Source organism: Pleurodeles waltl, chromosome 8, assembly GCF_031143425.1.
Source record: "Pleurodeles waltl isolate 20211129_DDA chromosome 8, aPleWal1.hap1.20221129, whole genome shotgun sequence".
Lineage (NCBI taxonomy): Eukaryota > Metazoa > Chordata > Amphibia > Caudata > Salamandridae > Pleurodeles > Pleurodeles waltl.
In genome coordinates this window covers 515493864-515506949 of record NC_090447.1, presented here as the reverse complement: position 1 = coordinate 515506949, position 13086 = coordinate 515493864, and the positions used below count along the sequence as shown (strand labels likewise).

Genomic DNA, 13086 nt, shown 5'->3' with positions numbered 1-13086 from the left:
GAAGATTTCCGTCGAGTGCTGGCGCAATGGGAGTATTCATTAGGTGAGGAATCCACAGGTAGCTAATGTATCCACCAGAAAAGTCGTTACTGAAGGTAAGTAACTCGTTCTTCTGACAGTTATAGTCGACACAGATGTAAACAAGGCCTTTCCATCCAAGGAAATGATAATGCTTCTTTTTATGTTGGCTTAACATCTGCAAAAATAAAGATCTGACACGGTCTGGCTCTTCAAGTCACTTTTAGGAGATATGCCATCTTGCATCTCTTTGATCTTAAATTGCTGCCTTCACATCAGGCTGTTTCTGGAAGAGCTCGACAAGCAGTGGATCCAAACTGAAGGATCATACGATGACCTTATAGAGGTGTCAAAACAAATGATACAAGCCTTACCTTGTTGGACACTAAAGAAAACTATCAACATCGGATTGTCTTTTCTCCAAAAGAACTTCTATCTTGTCATGAAAATGGATGCCTCCTTAAAAGGATGAGGTCCCTCAGCGAGGCATAACTTCATGTCTAGATCCTGTAGGTTAAGAGCCATGTCACTGGGCCTATGTTCCTTCCTTCCAAGGATAAATACTTCTTCAGTGTTTGATGCTTACAGCCAACATGATGAGTATGTACTATGTCAACAAGCAGAGAGGGACATGTTCCAATCCTCTTTTGTAGGAGACTGGGCCTTATGGAACAATATCAAAATAAAAATGGAGTATATACACAGCATAATCAACTCCTGGGCAGGCAAACCTCAGCAGATCACCAAAATGGTGTCACAAAAGGGAGCTAAACCACACACAACTGGACTGCATCTTACACCACTGGGACAAACCAAATCTGGATTTATTTGCAGCCAATTGCCAATATTACATCAGCAGATGTGCCCATCCCGGTTTGATGGGAGAATGCAGTTTTATTCAGTTGGTCAAGAATGTATTATTACACTTTTCCTCTGCTTCTCTTGATTCTGATGATCTTGACCAAGATAAGGAGAGAACTTTGTTGCCTCATTCTGGTCATGCTGTGGTGTCCCTGACATTTCCTGTTCACAGAGTTTCTTCTTCTCCTCTTAGGGTGGCCTCTAATTCTATCGAAAGTCACTCATTAGTCAACATGCATTTGACTGCCATTTAACACTGAAGAATGAAGCTGCCCCAGCGTTCCCTTCGGTCTTGTAAATGTATTAAGGAATTCCTCAACAGTCTTTTCAGTCTCTTTCCCCCAGTAAGAACTCCTCCCAATCCATAGAAAATTAACACGGTTCTATCCCGCTTTATTAGAATTCATTTTAAACCAATTCAGAAGTCCGAATTGATATTTGTTTCTTGGAAGATTATGCTTTTATTGGCTCGAACCTCTTCTGGAAACAGAATAAAGCTTGATAGGAGTTTGCAGCCATAGTATTTTGTCACAATAAAGCAGGCTATCCAATATTGGAGTCGGAAAATTGTATTTTCCTACACCTGTAGTTCTACAACATAGACATCTTTTACAGATTTACATGCAGTCCATCCCTCCCCCCATCTCAGGATAATGTATTTGATAATCTTCTTGAATACTTGTGCTGCAGAATCTGATCTATGGTGGCCTGGGTGCACAGCATGAAGTCAGTGCTGTATTCTAATTGTCTGTAGTTTGCATCTTTTTATAAAGATGTCAGTTGGTTACTTCTGTGACTATGTTAACGCTTTTCTATCTATGTGTAATATTATACTGCTCTCTGTGAGTCCCTTGGGACTCCCAGCTCTATTATGGTGATGATTCAAGTAGGTGAATCTATGAAAGATGTCAGTTTTTGAGAACTACAGTTAAAGGTATGTGTGTTTTTTCATTTTTTCACCTTAAATCACTGTGCATTGGTGAAGGTTCTCATGCTCTGTCTGTTTTGCTCATTGTGGATATGTCCACAAAATGCAAATATTTTCTCCAATTTGACTTCAATTATAAATCTCCTGTGTTACATTTTGCAATTGTTTGCTATGCTTCTAAGTTCTTAATTAATTCAAACTTGTCACTTGTGTAATTTTAGGAGATAGGTATTTTTAATAATGTGACATAGCTGTTACTGAAATATTAAAAAGTATGTGCTTTTCTGTGGAGATTCTTGGCCTTTATTCTTACTTCTAGATGCGAGTTGAGGTGACCCTACATTTGACCAATATTTTATTGGCATGTTCAATGTACGTTTTGTACAAGTTTGCATGGTCTCTTCTAGAATGGGATAGATAATTGTTAAATATTAACAAAGTGTGGTTTGGGGATTCTCACACCAGTCTCATAATCCCCACTTGGTTGTATGTCACAATACTGAGACAGATATTATCGACTTCCACATAAATCGACCCCACAATGTCAAATACAAACATAACATCAAGGTAAGCAAATATAGAAGGGGTGTGGTGGATGCACTTTAATGTTCTGCGTTGGCTGGCTCGACCTTGCGGGTGGCGGCACCACAGCCACTGTCAACATGTAGGCGGAAGCAGAACATCCAGGCATTAATAGGTGAGGAAGGAATTTGGTGGATCCCTGGCTGGCAACTGGAGGAACGCTTACTCACAGAGGATCATCACAGGGTATCTACTGGCTTGTGCTATCTGGTGCTGATGTTCTAAAGATGAAGGGTGCCAGTGGAGAGTGGTAGCACCCACAGGTCCTCGATAACTTGGGACTGGGATTAGTGGCTTGCGCCTGTGCAGCAGTGTTGTGCTGCACAGCAAACAAACCTACACTTGAGCCAGGTGTTGAATAACCTGTAGCAGTCAGGGAAGCCTGTAAGCCCTTAACATGGGTACCAAGGTCCCCAGCCAGGGTGGGCCACTACAAGGAATTAACCTTCTGGATTTCACCATACTGGTCTCGGATTTAGCAGCAGATAAAGGGTGAGCCTCTATAAGTTACTCACTGTTGTGAAGATCTATAATCCTAGCACCAGTGACTGGATGGTTTTGTGAGGGGAACAGCAGGAGTCAGATGGGGCTACATCTAGACTCTCGCATTATAAATGCTATCTGAAGAATCCGAAACTATGCATACCATAGGTATTGTTTCCATTTGGCAATGCGCCTAACAACAAGATGGCAAAAGACAAAGCCAATCAGATTCCCAAATGGTAAAATTGATACTTTTATGCAAAAGCAACCTAGATCCCACGCCCTCATCAGGCCCACCCTTAGGGACCTTAATATGCACAACAGAGCCTCAGGTGACATCAGTAGGTGCCACTGATAGGATCCCACAAGCAGTTCAAGTGTCTCAAACTGCATCAAAAAACAAAATTGACAAGTTTAGCTGGATGTGTCACTATTGCTTCAGGATTTGTGTCAAACAGTGGATAGGGTCACTGAGGTTGATGGCCAGGTCTCCGAATTAGAGGACCCTGTTCAAACGCTACAGGCCCCCATGGCCCGCTTCTCGGAGTGGCTACAACACTGACCAACAGAGAGGAACATGCAGAAGAATGAGCAAAACAAAATAATTTGTTTTTTGTGGGCTTCCTCGAGGGGTCTACGAGACCCTTCCAGAACTATTCCTTGAGAACTGACTGAAGTTGCTTATTCCATCAGTTAAGTTCTCAGTGTTTCACCATTGAATAGGCCCACCTCAGTCTTGCCCAGTGACAGCCACTGTGGTCCTGCTAAGCTCCATGGCCTCCAGATCTTAAACTAGACAATGACTGTTTGTATTCCTGGTGAACTCAAGCACAATTCACAAATCATAAGAATGTTCCCAAAGTATACTAGGTGTGAGCAATATGAATTGATGATTGGCCCACACATATTTGGTCCGAAATTAGTAGAAACCTTTCAAGGGCATTAAAAGCAAACTGTGCAATATATGTTGTAGTACTGAGCCAGTCTCAAAGTCATGTTTCAATTAAAGACCTTTTTATTTGACACCTTGCAGTCTACTTGGGAATAGGAGCGCAGCACAGAGTTCTCCATCCCACCCAACACCATCTACCTGGCAAAGAATATTCACCACACAAACACCATTACAGATTGTATGATACAGACATCCACTAGGATGATACCACAATCTCCAAAATTCACACCTGAACACTGATACATTTCCAGTATCCTTTGACTCAGACTCTCTGCAAAGTAATTCAGCTGTGGCACCAAATTCTTAGAACAACTCTCACATACCACACAAGGTCCACCCTCCCCCCCCACCCCCCCAACCTCTCCTCTGCCTGGAAAATAGTTGTCATCACAGCACAACCATTTTCTGTCTGGCTGTAATTAACTCTGTTAATTATTTTTCTGTCTCAGATCACATAGATATTTGATCTCCAACTATGAGTATTGTTGGGGTAACAATAACAATAGAGTGGTGTAATGCTTATGGTATTATGAAACAGAAACTTGTGTATTGTATGAAAGCGCCTTTCTCTGCATTTCTAAGGCCCTCGCTTACTGCACTAAACCACAGATTCTCAGTACCTTACATGTCACTGCCAAAAATACTTTCAAGGTTAGAGGTAACAAGGGAACCCTAGTATTGTCTGAGGCCTCAGGTAAGCTTATACGTAAATAACAGTGGTACCAAAACCATAGATATAACAATGAATGTAGAAATACATCAAATGATCAATCTATTTAATTGTATAATAAAAACAATGAAAAACAATGTGACTGTGCAGTAGGTGTGTTGTGAGAGACATGCTTTGTGCTCTCATACAAATGATACATGTGTGTGACAATATGAGAAAGAAACACATGGCCCATTTTATTCTTAGGTACATTCAAATTGGGTCTGTTGAACTAGTCTACAACGTTTCAATCCTTTAGAAAGATCGAAGTATCATCATCAAGACTCTAAGAATACATGAGCCCGAGAAAAATAGAGGACTGAAATTGAGCACAGAAATTATAGTTTGAGACTGGAAAAGGCCATATTATGGAATTCCAGTGTATGCAATGAGTGGATACTCATTTGACACTAATCAGACAATGCTGAAGGTGCCAGTGGGCTCTATTCAGCTACAGCTGTGGATTCAAAATACACAAGACATCAGCCAAAACAGCAGGAAAAAATAAGGGAGGTGCATAGTGAATGGGATTAAAGCAAATCTAAAGTATCTCAAAATTAGCTGTACGAGGATTGTATCAACTTCCACAGTCATAAAAAATTGCTTGTGTAGTTCGAGTAGCGTCCAGGGGGATCAAAAGTGAGGTGTCCAAAAGTAATTTGAGTCAAAAAGTCAGCTGGTAAGGAAATTAGAAACACTGTATAATTATTCAGAGTGAAAACCTCTACATTCTTTTAATGGGCAGATAACCTCTGAGATGTGCCCTGAGTAAAAACATTTGTTTTGCATTTTTGACAGTGACCTTATGAAGTTAGGAGTGACATTTGAGAGCATGTTTGTCATACTGGTTATCAATTTTCTTCCTTTTTTACCTGGGTTCACGTATTTAGAGATTTTAATTCAGCAGTCAGCCAGTAGTCACATTAGTAGCTTATACACAACTTTCTAGAAGACCCAGATTTTAATCATTTAGGTGAAGGCAGAGTGATCCCATTTCCCTAGAGGCCACAATGCAGCAGATTTTTACTGCAGATTGTGTGTGAAGAGATTTCCCTGAGCTGTGCTCTGTGTTCTTCAGATATTTCAATCTAGTTCAGATGAATGTCTTCAAAAATGTTTTTCTCATCTTAAAGTAGCCTTCTGATCTTAGCTGGGTGTTGTTTCGGATCAGACGTACCAGGTCTTATTCTTCAAATACAGGCCTTTGTGGGATTTAGGGGAAGTTAAGACTCCATTCAGTCGATCCTCACAAAGAATACACATATTACCTACAAAAGTCCCACAGGATAAAAGACTACAAAGTATGCTTGACTTTTCTATAAAAACTCACAAAGACAGGGAGGGTAGACTTTTGTTATGGCTTCAAAAAATCCAAATCCAGAGGTACCCCTCTTCGGGGAATGAAACTCAAGGATCCCCCTAACTGCGAAAAAAAGCCCAAAAAAGGGTTCACTCAGAACAAGGATGCTGTTCCAAACCTCCTTCTTAGAGGATTCCTTCCACTTCCGAAGAACCACTCAAGAAGATTCTGGTGAACATTGAACATAAATCTGTCTAGTCAAAGGCAACATCATATGATGTGCTGGGCTCTCCTTAAACATCTTCACTAAAGTAATTTTCAGACTGAGTGAAATCTGAGGAAAACTCTTGGAATTGGTACCAAAATCATTCATGACAGCACTGTTGGCAGAACCAACGCTGATGGCACTGAATCAAAAAACACTGGGGTCAACAATGAAACTGGATTTGGCGACATTTCCAAATCCATGGATGAAAGCAATGACTTCATCACTGGCAACTCCACCGGCAAGGGTGAAACTGTCCACCTCATTGTCAATATCAACCTCATGAGCCACAATTCCCTTAACGAAAATCCTTTTGTTGAAGGTCCTGCTGAGGAGCCCATTGATGAAGACATTAATGGCAAAACAAATGGCAAAGGCATAAAAAATGACATTCATGTCTGAAAAAGGGATAGCAATTACTTTAATAACAGAGCACACTTCAACAAGCAGTGTCACCACAAACTCCTCAATGCCTCTAGGACGCAGAAGATTCAGACAGCAGGGGACTTTTTGGTCCTGTCTACAGTATAACACATCTCAAAGTTAAGGGCTAGCACCCTAAATATGACCATGTTTAAAGGAGCACAAACCTTCTGGTGGATGGTCCAGAAGGGCGGAGTTATTCTAAATTCACTTATCAGTCTTTTGTGGCACATCAGACTGAAGAAGAGCATCACTATGACTATGTTCCTGCAACTAATGTTCAGAGGGGGCAGAGAGCTAGTGCTCTTCACAGAATCTCTTTGGGTATAGACTCGTCCAATGCACACTTTGAAGGTCCTTTTGAAAGCTACAGATAAGGTTCAAATATAACACCCTTAAAATGTTATCCCGCAGTTAAAAAAAATCTTCCCTAAATCACCCCAAAAGTAGTGCTGAGTAGACTCTATAACACAATTTAACGCAAGTAAAGCAGGTTAAGTAGCCTCCACGTGCATAAACTATGGTTTTGTATGGTCTTTGACTTTGTATTATGTCCTGTGGAGGCCTGAGTGATGTACGATGAAATACATCAACAGTTGTAATGAAGAGTGGTTCCACTCAGAGAAACAAATGATTAGAGAATCCACTGTATAAAAACAAAATACTATATTGGTCTTTTAGAATACTTTTGGAAAGATCTCAGAATGTACCATGGACATTGAATAACATCAGACACCCATTTTTGAATCAGGAATACAAGTACTGCCTAACTGTACAAATGCAGTATGGTTTTAAGTTCACTGTGGTGAACTTTTGCAAATAAATTGAGTAGATCAATTGCTCTGGGATGTTTCAGTTGGACATGTGTGCGTACAAGAATACAAAGACAATACCTATGAAAATATATATTAAGTCTGAATAGATGAGAGACTGATCTGTAATAGTGACTGATTTCGCTGTTGCACTTTATTATAATATGGAGTGAATCTATCCATACAGGGAATCCTTTTCCCAAACACATTGCATATGCCCAGGGTCAAATAGGGATATTCAGATATCCCCATATAACTGCTTACTACTTAAGTAGGTTTTGTTTAAAACATTTACCTTTTATGTGGCAACCTTAAAATTATGTTTAAACTTGGGTTTGCAGGTTCACTGGAATGTGTGTTTCTTTTTCTACTACATTCATAGTCACATATTAAAGGGAAATAGAACCATTCATTTGTCCTAAGCAATCTCATATGTATGTATTGTTAGAACTGTATATACCATTTTTGCATACATAAACTGGCCATGTTTTAGGTTTTCCGACATCCAAGTTCACTGTTTGCAAAATAATTATGTTTCAAAAAGTTCTCTTTAACTTTTCTGTTTTTCATTTAATTTCAGCTACATGCCCATTGTAGACTACATAGATAAACAATTTGAGTCCTACCTCCAAGAAGAATTGAAAATAAATCGTTCCTTACATAGATACCACGACTCACGCGTACATGTCTGCCTTTACTTCCTTGCACCTACTGGCCATTCACTGAAAACCCTTGATTTATTGACGATGAAGAAGCTAGACAGTAAGGTAGGCCTTGAAACCTCTTAAAGTTTCACATGTTTATACAAACCTAAATGTATATATTTTCTCAGTTTATTCACACTGCATCAGTCTTAATTAAGAATGGTGTTGCCACCCTCTGCAACCAGGATGTTTTACACGCATGATGTGCTGTCTTGCTGAATCACATTCGAGTGTGTGTTATGTTAGTGCACGAGAAAGGCGGTTGGATTGCTAGTACCCTTAGTCAGCCCATGTGCGGCTCCTGTTAATGCTTATTAAGTTGCAAGACTGCTTACATGACTTTATTCAGATGTAGTTACTGCAATACTTTTTTAAGAAGCTGTGTGTTAGAGCCTATATTTTTGTGTTTAAAAAAAACTGTAACACTTGTGGTGATTTCATTCAAACATACTGTAGGACTAATTAGGTTTATTGGCTGTATTGAGAAAAAAGTAATAAAGAGAGAACATTTTGCCTCCTGTATGCATATTTCCTCTATTTTAATGCTTTTCAAAATAGATTCTAAAAAGTGTTCTGATGATCCTCCATGGAGGTTCTCTGTGGTTTATGGTTTAGAGGGAATAATCAAGATGGGGAACTAGGATTAGAGGTAAGTAACATTTCCTTCTGCATCGTAGGATCTTCATTGATAGACACTGCAACACTTTACATTCATATATGTTCAAATAATACTATGTACAGACAGCCAGGGTCCATAGGCTGAAGCTTTTACAGAGGCTATGCTGTGCATCTTCAGCACACATCTGCCTCCCATTAGCATGCCTTTGGGTCCCACTGATCCGCAGGGCCCTCCAGTTGGGTTGCACCAGTGGATCTGTCCTTGGCATCATTTGTGCCATTTGAACCCGCTTCAGGTCCGGTGCCAAAATCTCCACCAATTCCTTGGATATTAGTGCCAGCACCAATGGTGCAGCAGCATATCCACAACCTATTGTGGTATATGACTCTGAGCAAAATTAGTAACTACCTCTACCGAGGGAATGCCAAGATCCTGAGATGACCCTGCCAATACTTAATCTTTTTGAATCCTTAATCTCTCTGACGCCGACACTATAACATTGTCGCGCACTGGCACTACATCAACTTTTTGGCTCAGACTCTGACCAGAGTCAGCCATATGGAAACAACAATGGAGGTGATGAGAAGGAATTTGCCCCACTCTATAATGAAGATAACTGGTACATAGATCTACACTGTGCCAGTGGGTTGCATATCTCACCCGATACCCCTGGACTAGCAAATGAAGAAAGGACATTCTTTATGACAGTAATTAGGACAGCTGCCAAAGTCCTTGACCTTCACCATGTAGAGGTAAAAACTAATGTTCTTACTCTGGTCCTTCAGCCTGGTCAGGCACCGACTGAACCTCTTTAACCCTTCAATTAGGCCCTCACTAATATGCTCTTTGGCATGTGGGCAAATCCATTTTCTGGCCCTCCTTTCCTTCCTCATATCCACGCTGCCATAGGACAGTTTCAAGCGACCCTGAGTTTTCAACCCAACATCCAACTCCTGAGTGTTTGGTGATGTAGGCGTCCACCAGAAAAGGGATCCCTAATGCCTTTCCTACTATTCCTCCTGGCAGAGAGTCCAAACGTATGGAAACTTTTGGCAAGAGAATGTTTTCATCCGCAAACCATGCCTCGAGATAGGTCATGCAAATTCCCACCTATAATGTTACAAAAGAAAGGCCCAAAGAGGGAATTCATACCAATATTAGATCCATGAAACACCAACATTTGTGAACGTTTTCAAATGTTAACTCTTCATCTTCTTTTCCCTCACCTAAAGCAAGGCTACTGGGTGTAGGCAATAGATCTTCAAAGATAAATATTTGCACATTGTAATCTGCAGACACAAGAAAAAACCTGATATGTTCCGTGAGAAACACAGATTACCTGTTTGCCGTATTGCCTTTTGGTCTGAAGACACCCCCTTGTACCTTTTCAAAATGCATTGCAGTAATTGCAGCCCACCTTTTTTGTCAAGGAATATTTGTATATTTGTACCTAGACAACTGTCTCATAAAAGCCCCAGCAATTTGAACAGGATTTCAAAACCAAAATATCTTTGCTTCTTCTCTAGGCTTACAGATCAGTCTATAAAAGCCAAATCTTTTGTATCTGCTGGCAACACTAGATACAATTCAAGGAAAAGTGTTTCCTTCAGAGAAGAGTGTCACCAATGTGAGAGGAAGGCTATCTTCTCCTGATGAATCCCAATACATCATCCCACCAGTTTTCCTCTCTACTATGTTCCATGGCCTCCTGCATTTCCATTGTGTCAAATACAAGACTTCATATGAGATCACTCCAGCAGTGCTAGATGATAGTGGTCTCGGAGACTAAACAACTGGGACAACAAGCTAGAGCTCGCAACATTAACAAGACAAACTTTCTTGTGGAGCAGAGCAGCAAACTTGCTTCAAGGAATCCCTTTCTACCATGATCTCCAGCTCAGATGAATGTCACAGAGCCACCACCATCGGTATGTGGAGCGCATGAGAGAGCACTGGCAGTACCAGGTCAATGGTAGGGCAATGAGGCCTTGTAAAGCACTAGTTAACTTAGAGGAACGCAGTCTATCTTGCACCACATTCTTTTACAAAGAACACAATATTTATGTAAGCAGACGATACAGTAACCATGCATTTTCTGATGGATACACCTACCTGTGGATTCCTCACCTAAAGAATTCTCCCCTTCGCGCCAGCCTCGATGGAAATTTCTTCTAGCTCTGCACGTCGACGATGACGTCACAATCGCCCGACTCCACGCGGCGCCGTATGACGTCATCTAGGCAATAAGAAGCCCTCGTCGACGTGCAGAAGTCCGTTCCCTTTTTTCTGTGCCTCCGAGTAACGTTTTTTCTTCGAGGCTCACAGGGAGCTACAGTTGCGTATCGACGGTTACAATGTTGCAACCAAGAAAATCCGGTTTTAAGCCTTGTAACCAGTGCGGGGGTCGAATGTCGGTTACTGATCCCCACGAGAATTGCCTCTGGTGCCTTAGTTCCGACCATGAGGTCGAGTCATGCGGCTCCTGCCAGCGCATGAACCCTAAGGCGCTTAAGGAAAGAGAGGCTAAATTATTCTTGGCCCGTTCTAAGAAAAAGAAGGAGAGGCATCATCGGAGAGAGTCCTCTTTGAGATCTTCGAGGGCTCATCATCGCCATGGAGACTCTCGGCGCCGTCACGACTCCCGGCGCCGATCGAGTAAAGGACGGTCCAGGTCCAGATCGGCATCTCCGTCAGCTCGGCGCCGTCTGACGTGGGAGATTAGCTCGACCATCACTCCTCCGCCTCCTACGACTCCGACTTCACCTGGGTCCGTTTTCGAGGTAGAGCCTCTTCAGAGACCATAGGGTTCTCCTAACTAGGAGTTGCCTGGCCCATCTTCGGCTTCTATGCCGGCGCTGGTGCAACAGCAATATCCGGCTTTCCCGGCGCCGGGTACGGATCCTGCGGCTTTTTTGAATGCCATGTTTAACATTTTTTCCACCATGGCGCCGGGTGGAGGACAAGCAGGTCCGTCGGGCCCTTTGGCCTTTAATTTGGGTGTTCCGGCGTCTTATAAGTTGGCGCCTTTCATGCCATTTTTGTCTGCTGCAGCCGAAGCGGCACCGATGCCCTTGACGAAGCCCAGGAGACCTGCAACACCTGCTACGGCGCCGATGGATTCGCCTCGGATCCAGTCCACAGTCAAGGTTCCTGTGGAGCCAGAGGGCCCAGCGCCGGATGGATCCGAGGTTCGGCGCCGACGAAGATCTTCGGTGTCGGCCGACGCCTTATCGACGCCGGGTCTCGAATCTAGACTTCGATCCAGATGTCTGGCTTTGCGCCTTCTGGAGGAGGAAGAATACAGCAGACAACACCTGGAAGAGGGTGAAATCTTGGAGCCTTCCGGTGACTTTCAAGGACTGGATACTGCGAGTGGCATCGATACTTCCCCTGAGTGGGATCTGGCTTCCCCTGGAGAGTATACTGAGGAAGCTGCATCTTTTCATGCAGTAATACGGAAGGCTGCAGACTTCTTAGATCTTCCTCTTCCGGCTGCGGAGGTGAAGAGGAACCTTTTGACAGAGGTGCTTCATCCAACTTCTGTGACGGCAGAGCCTCTCTTGCCTTTTAATGAGGCTCTTCTGGACCCCATCAAAGACATTTGGAAGAAACCTGTGTTTTCTGCAGCTGTCAACAGGGCGGTAGCACGACGCTATCGAGCGGCACCTGGTGACCCTGTCTTCCTCTCCAAGCACCCGACACCGGAGAGCTTAGTAGTTCAGGCCTCCTGTTCTTCCCGGTCCTCTCCTGGCTCGTTCCCCGGAACCCCTGCGGACAGGGAATCGAAGAAAATGGACCATTCTGCCAAAAAGGCCTTTTCTTCATGTAGTATGGCCTTGAAGTCAACCAACGCAACCTGCATTTTGGGACGTTATATTCATGCCCTTATGGAGGAAGCAAAAGGCCATCCGAACTTGTCACAGGAAGTGTTACAATTGCTGACGGACGCTCAGGCGGCGGCGACCCAGGTGATCCCATCAGTGATTGCGTTGAATTCTCTGGATGTTTCAAGGGTGCTTCCATGGACGTAATTTAGGTGTCGCAACTGCGACCCCTGGGTTGCCCATTGCTACCCCTGGCACTGCCTTTGCGACCCCTGGCCTCACAGGTAGCAAATTCAGTGCCAGGAACACAGTGGCAGTTCGTCCTTATGGACGTCAGTTGGGCTGCACTCTCTGTTTTCTGTCAATTTTTATTACACTAATAGTGAATGATAAAGCATTATCCACGGGGACGTGGCTTGGGCGAGGAGATGCATGGGTATGTAACTCCATCTGTCCTGGCGATGCGGTGAGAAAACTGAACATCTCAGCCGCTTCAAGTTCATTATTCTACTAAATACCAGATTAGTCTGCCCTGGGAAGCTTCCAACCTCACGCTACATGTTCGGGTCAGAAGCATCCAAATGTTGTGATTCCAACTTTGTTTCT

General features: G+C 42.8%; 1 protein-coding gene across 1 annotated transcript in view; it reads left to right on the top strand.

Annotated features, from left to right (window-relative positions):
- The window catches only part of SEPTIN10 (septin 10), a 437643-nt gene that overhangs the window by 132031 nt on the left and 292526 nt on the right, over nt 1–13086 (top strand). The window contains exon 5 of the mRNA XM_069204503.1: nt 7914–8100. Within this exon, the coding sequence (XP_069060604.1) occupies nt 7914–8100 (187 nt within the window). The remainder of the gene's footprint in view (nt 1–7913; nt 8101–13086) is intronic.